Genomic DNA, 19,347 nt, shown 5'->3' with positions numbered 1-19,347 from the left:
GGCACCTAACATTTCAGTTTCCTTATACTGTCCCAGTTCACACTGTTGTTCTAAAGAAATTATTAACAGTATCCTCTTTTTCTCTTAAAAGTCTTGAGCCTCGGAAGATATATTGTAAGGTCATCCTACCTTTTGAAATAGGTATATATTTAAGTTTTAAATCGAAAAGATGGTCAGTTATCAGACAAAAACTTTTTTCTGTTACAATAATAAGAACTGTGATAAGGAAAGTCAAATGGAAGTCATAATTTTCAAAAATGATGCTTCAAAGAGTTTTCTTTCTGTAGCATATATAGGATTGTGTTTTTATCATAGCAAGCAGTGTTCTGGAAAACTTGTAAGAGCCCTACCACATAATTTACATTTTAAGTGGTCAACACTTGTTCCGTGGAATAAAGATAAGCAAGCTAAGAATGCTCAAGGGGAAAACGCATACACATTACACATTTTTTTTGCTTTTGAAACCTTCTCCTCTTCTTTTTCTCACCTCACTTCATGTTACTGGGTAGAACACATCTTTCACAAAGAGGTGTGAACACGAAGTCTAATAATACTCAGAACTAGATGGAGCTGGCAGTTTGTTCGTCCTAAAATTGTGCAGCCATGTTAGGATACAACAGGGAGAGATGCAAGGAGCTGGGAGGGAAAACTCTCAGCTTTGTTACCATCAACTGTCTCTACCTGAGCAGAAGAGACGTGAGCTGGTGTAAACGTCACATACTATCAAGCCACGTCAGTGACACGGGGCCGTGGCGGATAGAAGGAGACAGGGTGCGCATACAGCTGACAGAGGCTGTACTGACTGCGCAGGGCACACTCACAGCTCCCAGGACTGGCCGTTTGGCAGGTTCACACGTTCTCACCCTGGAGAGGAATCTATATTCTTGTCACTCCTCACGATACACATGACGTGTTCATCAACTCCTTCCCTTCTCCATTCTGTCGAAGGGCACAGGGCTGGCTGTACTAGACACAGTGCAAAACGCTGCTACCTGGTATGCAGCTGAAAGAGAAAGTATAGCACAGTCCCGGAGGAGCTAGAAGGGATAAGGAAACAAAAGGCGTCTTAACGTTGCCTTTATCAGTTGTCTCTCAGACAAACCAGGCTTTATAGGAAGTTACAAAGAGGAAGCTGAATCTTATTCTTTCATTAAAGCACCATCAGGCCTCAAGATTAAATAGAAGAAGTCTCTCAGACATGACACACTCTAATTTACACCTGGTTACTCTGAATGATGGCGTGATTTATATTCAGCTCTAGGTTGTCTGTCTTTGACATTCTACCCACTCACATATTTGCATTTTCAGAAGCTGTACAAGCACAAAAATATTAAAATGAAATCCACTATATGTTACAGTAGGATGACATGTAATTTATTCATATAATGACAGTTAGGCAGTACTCAGACTTCATTTTAGTAAGCAAGTGATTACACAAATGTCTAATAATACTAAAATTGATAGTCAGAAGGTATAAAATACCATGGGTATGAAATGCCATGGTAAATACTATTCAACAGACTACAGTCATAATTCCAAACTAAATCATGGTTTTTAAAATGATTTTTAGCAGTTCTGGAATGATTTGATGTTTTTCCCCTTCCAAGCAATTTACTTTTTTCACTGATACAAGACAAGGTCATTATTTTCAAGAAATATTACAGAAGGACACAGTTTAGGTCCCTCTCTTGCAACACATTTTCTTGCAAATTGTTTTTTGATGTAACCTCTTGACATTGAAAACAAGCCAGTCAGCACTGGGTTCCCCAAGCAAAGATGCTTGGATCAGAACAGTGCCAGGGTATAACTCTGAGTTCAGCAAGAGGCAGGCAGTGAAAAACCTTTTGCAGCTTGAAGTATGCATACTTATTTTCTGAGGCTCCAAGCATCATAAACTTATTTAGGCATCCAAGCCAGTAAAAATATGGGAATACAATAATTTGGTGTCCATATGACTATGACACAGTTGCAGCTGGGGAAGGATACAATGTAATTCTGTGGTTCTTCAAACAAAAACAGCACCTACCTAAATCTGCTTCTTGTAAGCCTCGTTACATTTTCATGAAGCGGGGCTGTGTTTGCAGGAATGGTTTGGCTTATCGTGTGTCTGTCTGTCTTCATTATTTTAAAGTCATATACTTTAGTGGAATGAGATCCAAGCGGAAACCTGGCCTGAAGAGCTAGCAGCAGTAGTCATGTAACAGAACAATAAATTAAAAGGCTTTCACAGAACAAGATTCATCTAAATCTCTTACATACAAAATACAGCTAGAGAAATACAGTTCTTCAATGCTGAATTATGAGGGGGAGGAAAACGATCTAAAAAAATAGAAAACTCTCTCCATACCTGGGTGTCAAGGCAAATGTAACACTGCATAATGCCACAATATGAACAGTCACTGGATGACAGATCCTCCAAATAGTGGTATCTGTGGATCTGGTAATTATGACCAAGAGATGAAAATACTGTACCAAAAGGCATGCATACAATCACTGTGCATTCAGTGTGTGAGCTGGGACCTAAGCAGGGATCTAACACGACAATGAGGCAGTGTTCCGGGGTATCTGTTAAAACCAGCGTGGGTGACTACATGTTGATTAAACCTTCTGAGGCAGCAAAGTGTGGGCACAGTGCCATGTCTGGGTTCTGCAGCTGTCTTATGATCCTCTTGCGGAATTTCTCCCGCACACGATTGAATTCCATTATGTCCATGGGGTCCTCTTCAATCCAAAACTTATGAAACTCATGCATCAAATAGCCTGGTAGAGATAAGACAGTGGTAAGAATGCAGGAAGAATGCAGGAGGAAAAAGAAGTCCTTAATCACATTCAAAATCACTGAATGCTGAAAGAGATGTCAGACCAAATGACAGCAACCACGGAGCTCAAAGAAGAGGTCAAAATGCATCAAATACTACTGTTAAAGTTTATTCTTTAAAACTAGTGCAGTAGACACTACCAATGTGCAGATTTTTGCAACTGGTCTTGGAATTATTGTCACTCTTCCCAGGAAGACAAATCAGTCCCGCCATCTTTTGAATATGGATCACATCTGGAACATAATCTGAAAGGCCAACAGTGACTACTTCATCCTTCCCCTCCTGATTAAATTAACATAATGGTCTGATTTTTCAAAATTACTCCACTCAGCTTTTTTTCCTTCTTGATACTTGATTTAAGTAAAGTTTTAAGTTACTCTGACAAATCAAACAAATGCATTCTGACAGTTTATTATGAGACAATACAAATTGTAAATCAACTCTGAACAACACAGACTGGTCAATAAACTACATGAAATTGTTAATAAGACCTTCTTGCTCTGAAGCATAATGTCATATTCAAATACTTCTGTGTCTCAAAAGTGTTATCAATGAATGATCTGGATTGGAAACATTTTTGGAATAAATGTTAAGTATTTGAATTTATTCACTGTGTTCTGTTTCCCCACTCTATACCCTCCCCCCCCACACATTCAGAATTAAAATGTGACTAGGTTTTAAAAAATACAGTAATATATATTTGTATGTACTAAACCTATTACAAGTTCAGGTGTCTCATTATATGTTAGAACAAAACATTTAAGGAAATAATCTTAGTTTAAAAAACCAAACATTACAGAAGCTTTTCTTGGTTTTAGCATTAGAAGGAGCAGAATATAGGAGATGGATTCTGAAGCTGGAAACCTGGTTTGAATCCTAGCTCTTCCACCTCCACAGGAAGGAGTGAGCAGCAGAAATGATAAGGGGCATGGGGAGAGAATTTGGGAGCAAACATTCTCAATGCTAATAGTAAAAACACCAAAAAACAGAAAAACCCCATTTGTTTTTCTATTAATTAGCTACTCATGAGAAAGCTTTTAACATAGGTCCATAAACATGTTTTAAAAAATCCTTACCATGTCTCACTGTAATACAGAATTAGAAGTGAAATTCCTTCCCACCCCCAACACACTTCCAGATACTGATCTACTTCCACAAACATACCTGGTTAAATACACTGTTAAATATGCTTTACATTTTTAAGTATATGGTCTCTATAACTATAGAAAGAAAGGTAGTAAGGAGAGAGAAAACTTATTTTACTTTTATGGGGGTTTGACCATTGCATTTTTTTAAATTAATTTCTTTTCAGCATAACAGAATTCATTGTTTATGCACCATACCCAGTGCTCCATGCAGTATGTGACCATTGCATTTTTTTAAGGATTGGATTATCTTTGGGCCCTCTAAGCATATTAACTGATGTGTCTGTTTTTAATATCTCTTGATGGGGACTTACAGCAACCCTCACTCACATGCCTCTGGGCCACACCCCAGGGCCCATTGCTACTGTTATGGGTACCATCAGGGAAACGTCAGGGAACTTCAAGGAAGCCCCAGATCACAGGTATCAGCAATCCCAGGGGCTGTCCAGTCCATCTCTGCTCTGTCTGGTGTTGGGAGTCCCGGAGGCAGCATCCAGCCTTGAGCTCTTCTGGTGATAATACTGACATTAGCCTGTGCCATGGATGTGAAGAACCTGATTCTTCAAGGGTTTTCCCCTTTTATCCTGTATTTCTTGGAACAAATTCAGTCCTTTTCCAACTCAGGTAACTGAAATATCTCTTATGCCCTGAGCTTCTACCTTTTCCAGTTTAAGCATCCCTGTGTCTCCTCACCATTTCTCATGTGCCGTGACTGGGAGTCTACTTACTGTTATTTGGGGTTTAGTGCACACCAAGAGGAAGTAGTTTCCTCTAATCTCAGCACCTTATTCAACCAAAAGAATTCAGTCATCTGTCCATTTCAGTGACTGTGCAAACTTCTAAAGTATCCCACAAATGCTGTGGCGTACTTTCCGAGTGTCCAGACCTCCCAACCCAGATTCAGCTGCAGTGCAGTAAAATGAATCTCGGGCCACTAAAATTTAAGATCCATTGTTCTAAAAGATGCCCTCTTTTTAAGTTCCCTTGGCTTTTCCCTAAATATTACATTTTTTATGGTTTTAAGTAAAATCTATGACCACTTACAATTTCTCCTTCCAGAGCTACATAAAATACATAATTTTCCTGACTTGGCCTCTAAGCTCAAATAAACACACTTGAAATGTTTTGTATATAGAGTCGGGCTTCTAATACTATGAATTAAAATCACACATGGTGAATTAGAATCCCATTATTATCTCATGAGTGATTAAGGTCTTTACCCATATTGACAATAATGAACAGGCACTGTGAAAATTATCTTTTAATGAAGAATTTACTTTTGCATCTTATATATAAATGGTCACTCTTCCACAGTATGCTTGTGCATTGGCAACTCATTCTAAAGGTGATCTACTGTGGTACAGAGTGTTAGAAGAATGCAGATCCATTTGGTGTCTCCATTTTTCTACCTTACATGCAATTACAGAAAAACATTTAGAAAGGTTTAAAAAGCAAGAAAAAAACAAAAGGCAGGCAAGGATAAGACTAGAAATGGGGTGGTTAAAAATTTGACACTATTCTCAGGATCCTTTCTCAGGATCTCAGGGTACAAAAGTGAAGTACAAGCTTGCTGATTCTCGCTATCACACTGGGAAAATAGAGATTGTATAATGTGATTTTAATCAAAATGCAGAAATGGTGGCTTGGCTTCCAGGGTACATATTATAATTATAAATCTCCACTCATTTTTATAACATTACAGAGTGTTCACTTATCCACTTGGTTGATTGATCAGCTGGCTTACCTGCCAGTTAACAAAAGTGCAGCAGATACAAGAAAAAAGGTACAGTTCCTGTGCTCCCCAGTTCTCTGTCTCTGAGGAGGGACACCCAGGGAGACAATTTCAGCTAATGATGTAGTAGCTAAGGAAGCTAACAAAATGGCATGGAAAGTAGAGAGAGAAAAGTGAGGCCAGGCTGTTGCTTACAGTCGCTTAATTCTTACAACAGCTTTGTAGAGTGGGTAGTGCACATATATCTTCATTTAGCAGACGAGAACATTGGGCTTAGAAAAAAATATCTGAATAGTGTATACAGGTACACAATATAGCCGGAAGCTGGAAGGGAGAACTAGAAATCAGCTCCTTCTCACCACTTTACCTACCGCCTTTCCTAGTGTATTCTCTTTCTCTGGATCTTATTCTTACTGAATAGCCCCTTCTTCTGAAGGTCAAAGGAAAGATGATTCTTTTTCTTCTTCCTCTGATCATTATATTTTCCTTGTGCTCACTACACCCAGCCTTACTTCATTTCAGTGGAACTGTATGTTCAGTGGGGCTTTATATTGAATGCAGTTTTTGTAGCATACCGCCTTGGCAGTGCAGTTTTCACTGAATAATACTATAAAGTCAGAATGATAGAGCTATTATTTTCTTCTATTTCTTCACCTAGATGAAATACCTGTTTAGAATACTAATTTGGCTTTCCAGCCCAAGCCTGCAGTGTATTTGTTGCTTGAATGTATCTTGGTTTTGCTTCACTGCATTCAGTTAGTAGACAGCAGAGACATAAGCAAGGACACAGGTAATTGCAAGAATATTACAGAGGAAATGTGCAGAACTGATCATGTCTGATAGAGGAACAGTAAATTCAGGGCACAGTTTGCTTCCTCTGAAGAGGCACGAGTCCCTCTGCTTATACCCCAGTTCACAGGGGGATTGCTGCTCTTTCTAAAACCTGGTGAGGGCCGTGGGAAATAGTAACCCTATTGCATGCTACTCATTTGGGCTACGGTTGTCTTGAAGGCCTATCAATTCAAGGACTTTAATTTTCCATTATTAACAAGTTATAAAGTATATGTATTGTTAAATTTGCTTTGTTTTTATCTACGTTATTCGTGCACATAGTTTAGTCTCATAGTTTAACAAGGCTTCTTACAAAAAAACCCACAAAACCAGCAGCACCTCCTACCTTAATTACTGCTTCCCTGAAGGAACATATCAATTCTTGTACTGATTCTTTTGATTAGATTTGATTATATATAGCTTTATATAACACGATTGCCATTGCTTGATATTCTGGACTAGCTTTGTAAGATGAAGACGTAGCTCCCTTTCACCCATTCCAACCACATTATCACATGTTTTCTAACAATTTTCTTTGTGTAGTATTATCAGCTGCCCTCTCTGTTTATATTTGCTTAGTTTCCACCCACTGAACTCTAACCTATGCTAGCATCTTTGCAGTGTATTCCCACACAGTAGATGTTCCATCAGTTTCATATTCTTCAAAGAGTCTCTACCAGAGCCTTCTGACCTGTTACAATCTAGATTTATTATTCTTATCCTGCTGCACAGAGAGCACCTTGGGCTTTCCCTTCACCTTCATCCTTGACGATTCTCTACACTTGGTTCCTGTAACAGATTTCCTGCTCTCTGGACCCCATTTATTCTTTCAGGATTACTCTCTTTGTGAAAACATATCCTTCAGGATCTTCCTAATAATGGTACAAGGAGATAAAATGTTTAAAACCTTGCATTTAAAATATGTCTTTCTTGTTTTCTCACACTTAATTGGGAAGTTAGCCCTGGGTATAGAAATCTAAATTGAAATCATATGCCCTTAGATTTAAAAAAAATTCTCTTAAATTTTTGAAGACATTATTCCACTCTCTTCTAGAGTATTCCAGAAGAGGTTGCTGTTGAGAATTCCAGTGTCACCTTGATTCCCAATCCATCATGTGGCAGCTTTGGAAATTTTTAGAATCATCTCTCTCTGGTGTCATAAAATTTCACAGTGACAGGGACCTTAGTATGAATATATTTTAATCTCTATTATGCTGGGGTTTTTTATTATGAAAACTCATCCTTTAGTTCTGGAAATTTTTCTTGATTTATTTCTTTGATTCCCTTTAGTGTCATTGTTCCTTTCTCTGGAAATTCCATTATTCATATATAAGACTTCTAAAATGGTCCTTTAATATCTTGACTTTTATTTTCTATTTTTCATCTATACTTTTTGTTCCACCTTCTGGGAGTGTTTTCAGCTTTATCTTCTAATCCCTGTTGGCACTTTCATTTTTGCTCTCTGATTTTTAATTTCTAAGAACACTCTTTTATCTTCTGAATGTTCTTTCTGTGGCACCTTGTTCTTGTTTCCTAATTACAATTTCTTTTCTTAATTCCTTGCGGGTACTAATGATACATAGTTTTGAAGTTTTCCTCTCCCTGCATAGTTTCTGTTTTCTTCTAGTGGCTTTATTTCTGCTGTTTTGGACTCTCTTTCATGCTTGAGGCTTTCATTACTGTTCTTGTTATCTAGTATTGCTTATTAAATTATTCCAAAATCCAGTGGCTTAAAACAACCATTTAATACACTCATGAATTCAGTGGACTGGGAATTCAGAAAGGGAACAGGAGGGATGGTTCCACAATGTCTGAAGTCTAACTGGGAAGGCCTGAAGGGTGTGGTGGTGATATCTGGTGGCACAAATCACTTGAAGGTATCTTCACTCACATGTCTGTGGGGACACTAGCTGTTGGCTATGGCCTCATCTGGAGCTGTCAGTGAGATCACTTATGTATGGTTTCTCCATATATCCTAGACTTCCTTATAACATGTAGAGATTAGTTCGTTCGTTACATGGTGGCTCATGCCTTCAAAAGCAGCTCAGTCTCTGAGAACAAGGCAAAACCCTTTTCTAATGTAGTTTTGTAAGTCACATAGTGTCATTTCTGCTATATTCTACTGGCCAACCGACAGGTCAGCCCAGATACAAGGGATAAGAGGAACAAACCCGACCTCTTAATGGGAGGATTGTCAAAGAATTTGAGGACATGTTTTTAACACTGAGACATCTGATAATCCTTGGCTGTCTTAATATTTTTTACTAAATAAAAAGTCAGGGACTAAAAGTTCTGTGCATGTAGGAGGACTTTTTGGGTGTGAGCATGACTGTAGAGTGATATGGCTGGGCTGTTCCACTGGGGAGACCCAGAGGTCAGCATCTTAAGCTCTTTTCTGTTGGGCTGCTCCGGCAACCCAGAGAAGGCCCTGTCATTCTCATGACTGGCTGCTGAAGTTAGAGGAATGGGGAAGGAGAAGCCGCTTGCACAACTCAGTCCCCTTCATCACTTCCAGTGTGGTTCACCAGTACCTGTACCTGATTGTCCTTAGATCAGAGGAGACCCTTTCGCTCTAAAGAATAATCCACCAGCCTCTCCTGTGGGGCAGGGAAGGACAAAAGCTGTGTCCTAGGGAAGGGGATTTGGGCCTCTAAGAGTTTCTTAAGACACTTTCAAGCAGTCTTGCTGTTTTTGATCCTGCCTTCATCCCTATTTCCAGAGACACCCAATGCTGCCAATTCCTGAAACTTTTGGGAGCTCCCGTGGAATAAATCAGGTCACCTTTCCACACTACCTATTTGGGATTTGCTTTCTCTGGACTGCTAAATCAGTTATCACTTCATCTGTTTTCCACCTTTCAAAATGAGGTTTTTCCTGCCTCATTACTGATTTTTCCTGTCCTTGTGGGTTTATCATTTCTTGGAAAAAGCCTTTATGTTAACTTCAGTGAAGTTTCTAAAGGAGCATAACGCACGCATTGCCTGTGCCCTTTCTAGCTAGAAGTCCTGATGAAGCAGACACTAAAAAAGACAAAATCCTAGGTAACATAATCACTATTAGTTAGGAGTTTAGAGAAAAGAAATTGCCGTTTACTCTGTCACATTGTAAAAATGAAGTGGGGACCAGTATTCCCCTGCAGTGGATTTGGGATGAACAGCTGTGTCTTAACCATAGACTGCAGACCTGCTCAGCAAATTAACAGAAGAGAAGAGCTGGAAAAATTTAAAAGAGAAGAAAAACTAAAATTTTCTTAGAAAATTTCTAAGAAAGCCTGGGTACAAGGCCCTCAGAGCAATAAGCATGGTTTAAATGACATTTCTCCTTTAAATTGCCTGGGTTGCCTGGTGACTTGGAACATCTTTAGATGTTCCTCCAAACTAGTCTGTATGTGGCCCATAAGGGTGTGACATTCAGGTTTTAGGATTCTAAGAATAGAAAATACCATCCCAGGGCTCTGTCATATAGTCTCGGTTTTTATCTTCTGAAAGCTCAGTATAACTGTAACCCTGAAGGATGCCCCTCCTTAATACTTCCTTCTGTAGCAGTACTCACGGTGGCAGGGTAAGTAATCCCATTGACAGCCCCACTGCCATCAGTATCACCCACTAAACCAGCATCTCCTCTTTCTAATGTTCACTGAACACTAACTATGGAGTGAGCTAATAAGAACTTTTTATCCATTATCTCACTTTATCTTCATAGCAACTCTATGAGAAGAGGACTCACTTTATACCTGACTTAAGCGAGGCTTAGAGAGGCTGGTAAACATAGATCTGGGAGTCACCTCGGGCTGTCTTCCGAACCTGAACTCTTTTAAGTGCGATGCTATGCGGCATTAGAGGGAGAGAGCTACCTAAGCCAGAAGCTGATACAGTGGATATCATGCAAGAGCTGGGAAAGAGAAAAATCCACAGTGCCTGAAAATATTACTTTAGGTATTAGAATGAGAAAACAACAAAATCAAAACCAAAGGGGAAGTTTAAAGATCCCCACGCAGCCAAATCACAAAGATCTCTCAGCTTTGCCCCATGCAGAGAACGTTCCATAGAAACTATATTGATAATTCAGCAATAGGACACTTACAAAATGTTTGCTGGAAATGAGACAGTGTTGGAGCTTCTGGGGCAATGTTGTAGAAGTGAGTTTTTAGAGCTCCGCTCACCAGTAGATTATATGCCAGATCAGTTATATTGATCCCCACAATTGCAAACGAATACCTGCAAAGCACAAACCACAAAACCAACTGTGTGTCATATAAGCATTTAAAAATCACCTAATTTTTAAATTACTGCAGAATTATCAGAGTGGTAGGGTGCCATTCCCTTTCTACCCAATCTTTACCCTGAATCTTGTAACTTGAGAATGCCAGTAATGTAACCAAGGGAATTAAGAGTCCATATGCTTTGATTTGGTAATTCCATTTCCAAATATATAAGAGAACAAAATCTAAAACGAAGAGCTTTATACTCAAGGATAGTCATTATAGCAGTATTTATAATGGCAAAGACATATAAACTAATCAGATATTCTTTAAAAAAAAAGATGACTGGTTAAATAAATTACGGTAATCTCGTATATTACAGCCAATAAGTACTGTATTCCTAAAGACTATTTAAATTGGAAACATTATGTATGAAACAAGCTATGTTTTATTATATGCTTACAAATGTGCACAAAAAGAGGGTGAAAATGAAGTGCCACCAAATGTTACTATGCTAAGTTAGAGGAATAATATAGGGGTGATTTTTTGGGTTTGCTTTCCTATATTTTCTACATTTTCCATAATCATATTTTACTTTCAAAATGAGACCGAATTTAAGTAAGTATCTTGACATTCAGAGTATATTTCCTAGTACCTCTTCTGCATGGCTACCAAAAGTTAAATGGAATTGATGTCTTCAGTCTCTGGGTAATGTAAGTCCAGCACATTTAAAAAAAAAAAAAAGGAGTTCTCTATTTAGAAATATTTTTTAATAAAATGGGGCATTAAAAAAACTAATAAAGTAAGTTTATAATCTAATAACTTGATACTTAATAAAAATCCTTAAAAAAAAACCAATCAGATACACTTTTTTTTTTTAAGTTGGCTCCACACCCAGCATGGAGCACAATGCCGGGCCTGAACTCATAACCCTGAGATCAAGACCAGAGCTGAGAACAAAGTCGGATGCTTAACCAACTGAGCAGCCCCCCCCTACCAATTGTAATTCTAAATGAGGATTTCTGAAAATCATTTCCATGTAGTTAGAGCTCTGTAAAGATTGTTAGCTGGTCAAAGGGAAAGTAGTACCATAGAATCCCACAAATAAATCCAAAAACATATGAACAGTGACTTTTAAAAGTCCAACTGGATTTTTATCAGGACATTTTGTCATATTTTACAGTATTCTTAGGGCATTTTTTTTTTTCTGGTTCGGGTTCTGACTGACAATCTTTATGTATGGAATCCCACACTCACCCAATTGCTTTATCCATCCTTTTCTTCTCCCACTCTGCTTTGCTGAATTTGCTAAATGAATGAATTAAAAAAAAAAAGGATTTAATCTCTAATTGGTAATTTCTCTTTTAAGGTTTATATTAAAACTGTTGACTAGATGCAGAGATGTCTATAACTCAGTTCTCAAACACTAACCAATTTAAATTTTATCAATTAAAAATCTACAGTAAAATTTATGTGGCGCTCAGAAATGGGATTATTTAAAACCCTGCTACTTATCCCCTATTTCCTTTAGTGCAGCGGTGGGAGACAGTCCTTAAGGTGAAACACTAAAGTACTTTTTTATGAGGTCATTGATTATCAAACAATACTTTCTCTATGAACCTTTGCCTGGTATGTCTCTCCTAACCAGATGCTGCTCCCTTGCTCTTTCATAATTCCCGCTTGCATTTCTTCTGGTTTTATTTCATGACATTTATCCTATTCATTCTTATTTGTGATGTCTGGCTCACTTTAGATGCCAAAGAAATGTTCATTGATGAATAAAGTAGTGAACTAGTGAAAGGAAGGAAGGCAGGGAGAGAGGAAGGAAGGATATATAGGTTTTAAAAACTCTGTTTTGACAAGTGTTATGGCATTTCCTCTGTCTAAGGTAAGACAGCTAGCTAAACCATAGCAGTTCCATTTTAGTCCATTTTGTAATTTGAGCTTCTGGATAGTCATTGTAGAAAGGGGTCTATCACAGAAGTATTCTGAAAATACTGCTTTGCATTCTTTACTTTGTGGACTCACAAGTCCTTCCCATTCTCCCCCACTCCATACCATCAATGCTTTGTAAAGAGCAACAATGTTCCACTCCTCTTTATGGGTAATGTAATCCTCATTTTACAGAAAAAAAATGTGGTTAGCATTTGAACTAAATAACATTTCAGAACTAGAGTTATGAACATTAAGCTTCCATCTAAGTAGGTTTCTCTATAGTAAGCTGCAACCACTACACACCCATGTGATACACACAGCACAAGACCACAAAAGCATGATGCAAAATTGATATTTAACTATATATACTTTCTACTCTGTAAATGACTGGTGGTAATTCAAAGTAACTGCCTTTCATTCATGTTAAAATATGCCGTGTCTTTTGAAAGTGTAACTGCCTACAAACCAGACAACCAACCAGCCAAAAAGGAATTAGATTTTTACTTAAAAGATTCATATCTGAACTAAACTGAGTTAGGGGCGAAATTTAAGAAACTTTAAATAAACAAATTTATAAGCACCTATTTTCTCTTAACAAAGCTTTATAAATACATAGTGTCTCTGTAATTGTTAAACAAAGTCTCTTTCTGCATTGGAAATAAAAGGCCAAATGACCTCCACACAAGCACTTATAGGATATTCTGGACTAAATGGAATGAATCCCTTTCTTTAAGAAACACACAACAGCAACAACAACAAACAATCCAGCAGGCAGAATTCTCCTCTTAAAATTGAATGTACTTCAGGACTTAACAGATGGAGGTTTACAAGGGCAATAACAGTGATGTGTATAATGCTTGCTGTTTGGTAGGCAGGAGTTTCCTTAGTGTATATGTTGCTGCTCAACATCTGAAGTATTCAGAGCCTGACAGAACCTATGTTGCTATCACAAGTGGTCAATATATACTTATTTTAGACCTTGACGAAGGATAGTAGCATTTAAAAACATTTGGATTTTTTGTTTACTGACAGTTGCCATCAATATGAAGTGATTAATATTTGAAGTTCATCTACTCAATTTTATGGTGGGTTGAGGAGAAAAGCATGGTGGCTTTACCTATATGCCTGCACACACACACACACACACAGGGTAGTCTCTTCTTAAGTAAGAGTATTCACACATAAACTCTCAAATATATCCTCTCTGATGGTTGACACAAGAAATAAAACTACAAAGCGTAGCTTTGAGAATGGCTCGCAGCTAAAATTTATCATCCTATAATGATTAATCAAAAAAAATATTTTAAGCTTATTGTCATTTCCCAATGGCCATTGAGGGTTCATGTGTTTTTCTGATGCTCTTCCAGGAATACCTGAGTCTAGACACAGACTCCCCAGAGAGTTTTAACTGGAGGACGTTCAGAATCTCTATATTACAGAAATATACAATTCAGAAAATGCAGTTAAAAAAATTAAAATAGCTTGATTTTAACCAGGTAATATCTATATCAAGAAAGAGCTAAGTGATTTTACTGTTTTAATCAAATAAAGGTAAAGAAAATGAAAATGTAATCTTATAAATAAAAGATTATAAATACAAATTTACAAAGCCTAGTGTAATTTAATGAACCTAGCCAAATGAAGCTTGAATAAGTATACTAATAAGGTGGTGGGAGCAAAGTTAGCCTGTTTCTGGATTTTGAGAATTATATGGTAAAATTTTGTGTTAATTTATTGAATATGAACACTAACAAGGATCTTGGTATGCTGAGGAGACAAAAGTGATACAAAAGTGTGACTGCAAAATGGTAGAACTCCTCATATGCAATAACTACTATTTTGAATAATGAAATCGGAAATATCAGTAGAAGAACAAAATTGCTCTATGCAACAAAACTTCCAAATAAAATGTCCCTCTCTGGGCAGTAGATGAGGTCAGAGCATGTGTGGTGAAATGTTTGGCTATTAGGTGAACTGCTGAACATGGGTCTTCGATCAGGTACAGCCATGAATGTAGAAAGGCCCTTTGATATTTTCTGTTAGGTTGGTCTAAGCTGGTTTTCCTTCACTAAAACACAACCTAAATATAATGAAGTATAATAGTTAAAAAGTTGCAAAATGTTTATTTTTTGAAAAATTTTCATGAATTTATATTTCTGTAAATTCTTACCCATACTCATTCTAAAATTAAATAAAAGCAACAAAACACAAAAGCAAACAAAAAATACCTTATTTCCTCTTTAGTGATATCCCTTCATGTAATCAGTTAAGGAAAAAAGAATATAGAAAAGTGAATGAAAATGCAGAGTATTTAGAATCTAGATTTTTTACCAAGGAAAATAAAAAAGCCTCAGCATTCTGGATTTTCTCAATTGGCCCTTGACTTCATGGCCACCATTCTCCCCTCTGTTCCCCCATTGTGCTCCTTTGTCTCTGAAATCTTTCTTTTAGACTCTGCTTTCTCCTTCCATGCCTACCTCCTTAATCCTCTGGACACCAGCGATGTTATCAGTCCCTTTAAATACTCATCTCACTTGAACGGTACCACTTAACATCCTGAATCTTGTAATAAGTACCTGAAGTTTCAACCCTCCTATTCAGTATTTGTCCAAAGGGCTCATTTGAAAGAGCTTTAAGCCCCACTTCTGGTGGCTTGGTGCTCCTGAGAATCTCACTGACATATCTGTAGAGGAGAAGTTCTTCCTACTGAAGCCATAAGCCTAATCCATCTTTTATTTTCAGCAATTACCTGCATTTTGGATGAAGAGAGTCAGAGAGGACCTGCTGAGCTGCTGCAGCATCTCTTTCTGCAAAATACCTGTGGTTGGGGGGAAAGAAAACCATACCTGTTGGATGCATTCATTTTAATCCAGTTTCAGGCCATTTTGCTTTCAGAGGTAGACACCAGCAGAAGATTTCTACTTGTTTCAGCTCTTCCAAGGAACAGACGGCTTTTCATAATAGAATTTTCCAGATGTAATGACAGTATATATAATAGGGTAGTTGTAAAACCCACACAGATTTAGGAATGTATTGACTGCATCTGAAATTTTATTTTATCTTTTTATTTTTAAAGATATTTATTTATTTATTTGACAGAGAGAGAGAGCGCGTGAGCAAGAGAGCACAAACAGGAGGAGGAGCAGAGGGAGAGGGAGAGGCAGACTCCCCGCAGAGCAACGAGCCTAATCTAGGACTCAATCCCAGGGCCCCAGGATCATGACTTGAGCCAAAGGCAGATTCTTAACTGAGCCACCCAGGCACCACAGGTTTGAAATTTTAATTATGAACTTTGCCATTCCCCAGGGGGCTAAGATATTTGTAGTTACAGGGGTTATAGATGAAGGGGCAGGATGAGGTCCGTCAGAAGGCAGAAGCAGCGTGGACAAAGGGACATGCTGAGGGGCTGTGGCAGCAGCCAAGGGAGAGAGAGGAAGAGAGTAGAGGAGGTGAGAGACGATGCACTTCAAGTACATTTGTCTTAGAGAATATTCACGGGTATAAGAATTCTGGATGTCGGGCGCCTGGGTGGCTCAGTGGGTTAAGCCGCTGCCTTCGGCTCAGGTCATGATCTCAGGGTCCTGGGATCGAGGCCCGCATTGGGCTCTCTGCTCAGCAGGGAGCCTGCTTCCCTCTCTCTCTCTCTGCCTGCCTCTCCATCTACTTGTGATTTCTCTCTGTCAAGTAAATAAATAAAATCTTTAAAAAAAAAAAATTCTGGATGTCAAGCAGAGAAAGACAACTATCATATGATCTCCCTGATATGAGGAAGTGGTGATGCAACATGGGGGCTTAAGTAGGTAGGAGAAGAATCAATGAAACAAAATGGGATTGGGAGGGAGACAAACCATAAGTGACTCTTAATCTCACAAAACAAACTGAGGGTTGTTGGGGGGAGGGGGTTTGGGAGAAGGGGGTGGGATTATGGACATTGGGGAGGGTATGTGCTTTGGTGAGTGCTGTGAAGTGTGTAAACCTGGTGATTCACAGACCTGTACCCCTGGGGATAAAAATATATGTTTATAAAAAAATAAAAAATTTAAAATTAAAAAAAAAAGACAAAAAAATATGTGTTTATAAAAAATTAAAAAAAAAAAAGAATTCTGGATGGATGGAAAATATGGTGCTAAAAGCAAAATTCTGCCCCGGGGAAAAAGGGCAATGAAATTTCTTAAAAATACAGTTACATACCTTATAAAATACATCATAAAAAGTATTTCATAAAGACAGTAGCAAAATAAAATATTAGCATCTGTTATTTAATTTGACTTGTATATATTTCCCACATCAATCTGAAGCATAAAACAAGCTTTAGAATTTTCTCTCAGAATTTAACCAAAGTATTTCATTTTATATAATAATGTGGTATTTACAACATTTCATAAAAGAATAGGTGATTATCAAACATCTCAATTTTTAAATAAAAGCAAAGATCTAGAGAAAAAATAGGGAGCATAAAAAATGACTAAGGCTTAGTTTCTTCTGTTTTTGTTTTTGTTTTTTTTAAGATTTTATTTATTTGTCAGAGAGCACATGCAAGGAGAGCTGCAGCCAGAGGAAGAAGCAGGCTCCCCACTGAGCAGGGAGCCCAGTGCAGGGCTTGATGCCAGGACCCCGGGATCATGACCTGAGCTGAAAGCAGACAGTTTAACTGACTGAGGCACCCAGGTGTCCCAGGCTTTGTTTCTTTTAAAAATACATAGGTTTCCACTTCGCAGCACTCACCATATCACAAACCCCATGTGTCTGGGGCAAATAATACATTATATGTTAATAAAAATAATTAATAATACAAAAATACATAGATATCCTAACTAATAGAATCCTAACTAATAAACACAAAGAACCACTGAAAAGACTCCCTTTGGCTTGAAAAATAGTGGCTCCATATGAATTAATTCAAACATGAAAAAAAAAGGATGAGCACAGTTATTTGAATCATGATGAACATATAAGAACCATGATTTAAGAATGGTATTTAAAGGGGCACCTGGGTGGCTCAGTGGGTTAAGCCTCTGCCTTTGGCTTGGGTCATGGTCTCAGGGTCCTGGAATTGAGCTCCACATGGGGCTCTCTGCTCAGCAGGGTGCCTGCTCCCCCCCCCAACCCCGCCTGCCTTTCTGCCTACTTGTGATCACTCTCTCTGTGTCAAATAACAAATAAAAAAAGATTAAAAACAAAAGAATGGTATTTAAAGAATAAGAAAAAAATTTTTTGGTCCCTATGAGAGAACGAGGGCACCAACTCCTCTCTCTGATAACTGGCAACTAAACAGAAAAATTGAGCATCTGTCCTGCCTATAGAGAAAGTAAATAACATAGTTGATAAGGGAAACCAAGTTTTTACAGAATTCCAGCCAACAATTGTGGGAGGCATCACGGAATTAGAAAAGCACTTTTTGTGCAATTAATTAACTGATCCAGCGAAGATCACTGAAGGATGAAATGGTTAGATAAAGGGCTGGTGGGGAACTTTACAAAGCAGCCATCAAGCCTGATGCCTCTCATCCCTCTCAGTGTAGGACTGAGCAGGGGACAATGGGGGCTGCCCTCGTATGTCAGTCTGAATTTCCTCAGGCCTTTCCGAATACCTCCAATTTTCAGAAAAATCCAGACCGTGGGACATTTTGAGGACAGCTGATCTGGGGTCTTGCACAAGTTTATGACATTGGGGAGGGGTCAAAAGGAGAAGGTAGACAGGGAGAGACATAATAACTAAATGCAATGTGTAGATAGTCATATAGAACTGGATTGGAAGAAATCAGCCTAAGAAGACATTTTTGAGAGAGCTGGGAAATTTTTGTATGAACTGGATACAGATGACATCAAGGAATCACTGTTAATTTTGTTAGATGTGATAATGGCACTGTGGTTCGTATAAGGTAATACTGATTTTATTAGTGCTCCAAATTGAAATGTGAAGGCAAAATGACAGTACAGGATTTCATTAACACTTCTGCCAAAAAAAAAAAATAAGCATTGCAGGTGTTTAAAAATTTTGATAATCACTGAACCTGGGCAGTATAAGGGGGTTCTTTACAGTTGTCCATTTGTTTTTGTATCTACTTAAATTTTTTCATAATACAAAATTAAAAATAAAAATATTTGAGATCCACTTCTAAAACACAATGAAGTTTGCCAAAGAAAAGGAAGAGGTGTACCTTTTTAAGTTTTAGGAACCTGAGTTATCAGAAGACTTCAGTATTTTCTTGGAGTTGTCTATAAAGTGGCTTTTGGAACTGATAACTCACTCAGCTTTGTCATTTCCACATGACCAGGACATCACTTTTTAATAGTCGAACCTTCTCCATTTTACTTACTGCAAATTGTATAGGCCCAGAAGTCCCATTCCTCGAAAATCTGTTTTAGGATCATCACCTTGGAAACCAATTTCACACCACTGCTTAGAAATCCGAGATTCCAATGGAGTATTGGGCTTCAGGAATTTCCATAACTGGCAGATAAGACAGAAAGTTAGCCTGTTGATGTAAACACAATCACTCGTTCCTATGGCAGATTTTGTAAACTGTGTTATTAGGAGGAGCTGTACAAAGCTGAATATAGATTTGATCATATTTCAACGATCTTTGACAGCAGTTCTCTCATCATGTTCTGAAGACTCCCTGAAGGGACTCCAAGACCTTTTCAGAGGGTCTGGGAGGTAAAGACTATTTCATAATGAAAC

At 38.1% G+C, this 19,347-nt stretch overlaps 1 protein-coding gene across 7 annotated transcripts in view; it reads right to left on the bottom strand.

Moving 5' to 3' along the window:
• Nucleotides 1-1,352: 1,352 nt before the first annotated feature.
• Nucleotides 1,353-19,347, bottom strand: part of ELMOD1 (ELMO domain containing 1) — a 61,703-nt gene continuing 43,708 nt past the window's right edge. For 4 of the 7 annotated variants that reach the window (XM_082682765.1, XM_082682766.1, XM_082682767.1 and 1 more), the window contains 6 exons: nucleotides 18,983-19,116; nucleotides 15,413-15,481; nucleotides 14,892-14,915; nucleotides 11,986-12,036; nucleotides 10,611-10,744; nucleotides 1,353-2,760 (listed from right to left, as the gene is read on the bottom strand). In XM_082682765.1, coding sequence (XP_082538891.1) covers nucleotides 2,588-2,760; nucleotides 10,611-10,744; nucleotides 11,986-12,036; nucleotides 14,892-14,915; nucleotides 15,413-15,481; nucleotides 18,983-19,116 — 585 coding nt within the window. In that variant the 3' untranslated portion in view covers nucleotides 1,353-2,587. The remainder of the gene's footprint in view (nucleotides 2,761-10,610; nucleotides 10,745-11,985; nucleotides 12,037-14,891; nucleotides 14,916-15,412; nucleotides 15,482-18,982; nucleotides 19,117-19,347) is intronic. The other 3 variants (XM_082682771.1, XM_082682770.1, XM_082682769.1) reach the window with 1 other exon arrangement.

The sequence above is a fragment of the Mustela nivalis genome (genome assembly GCF_964662115.1).
Source record: "Mustela nivalis genome assembly, chromosome: 9".
Taxonomy (NCBI): Eukaryota; Metazoa; Chordata; class Mammalia; order Carnivora; family Mustelidae; genus Mustela; species Mustela nivalis.
This window is presented reverse-complemented; position numbering and strand designations above follow the sequence as displayed.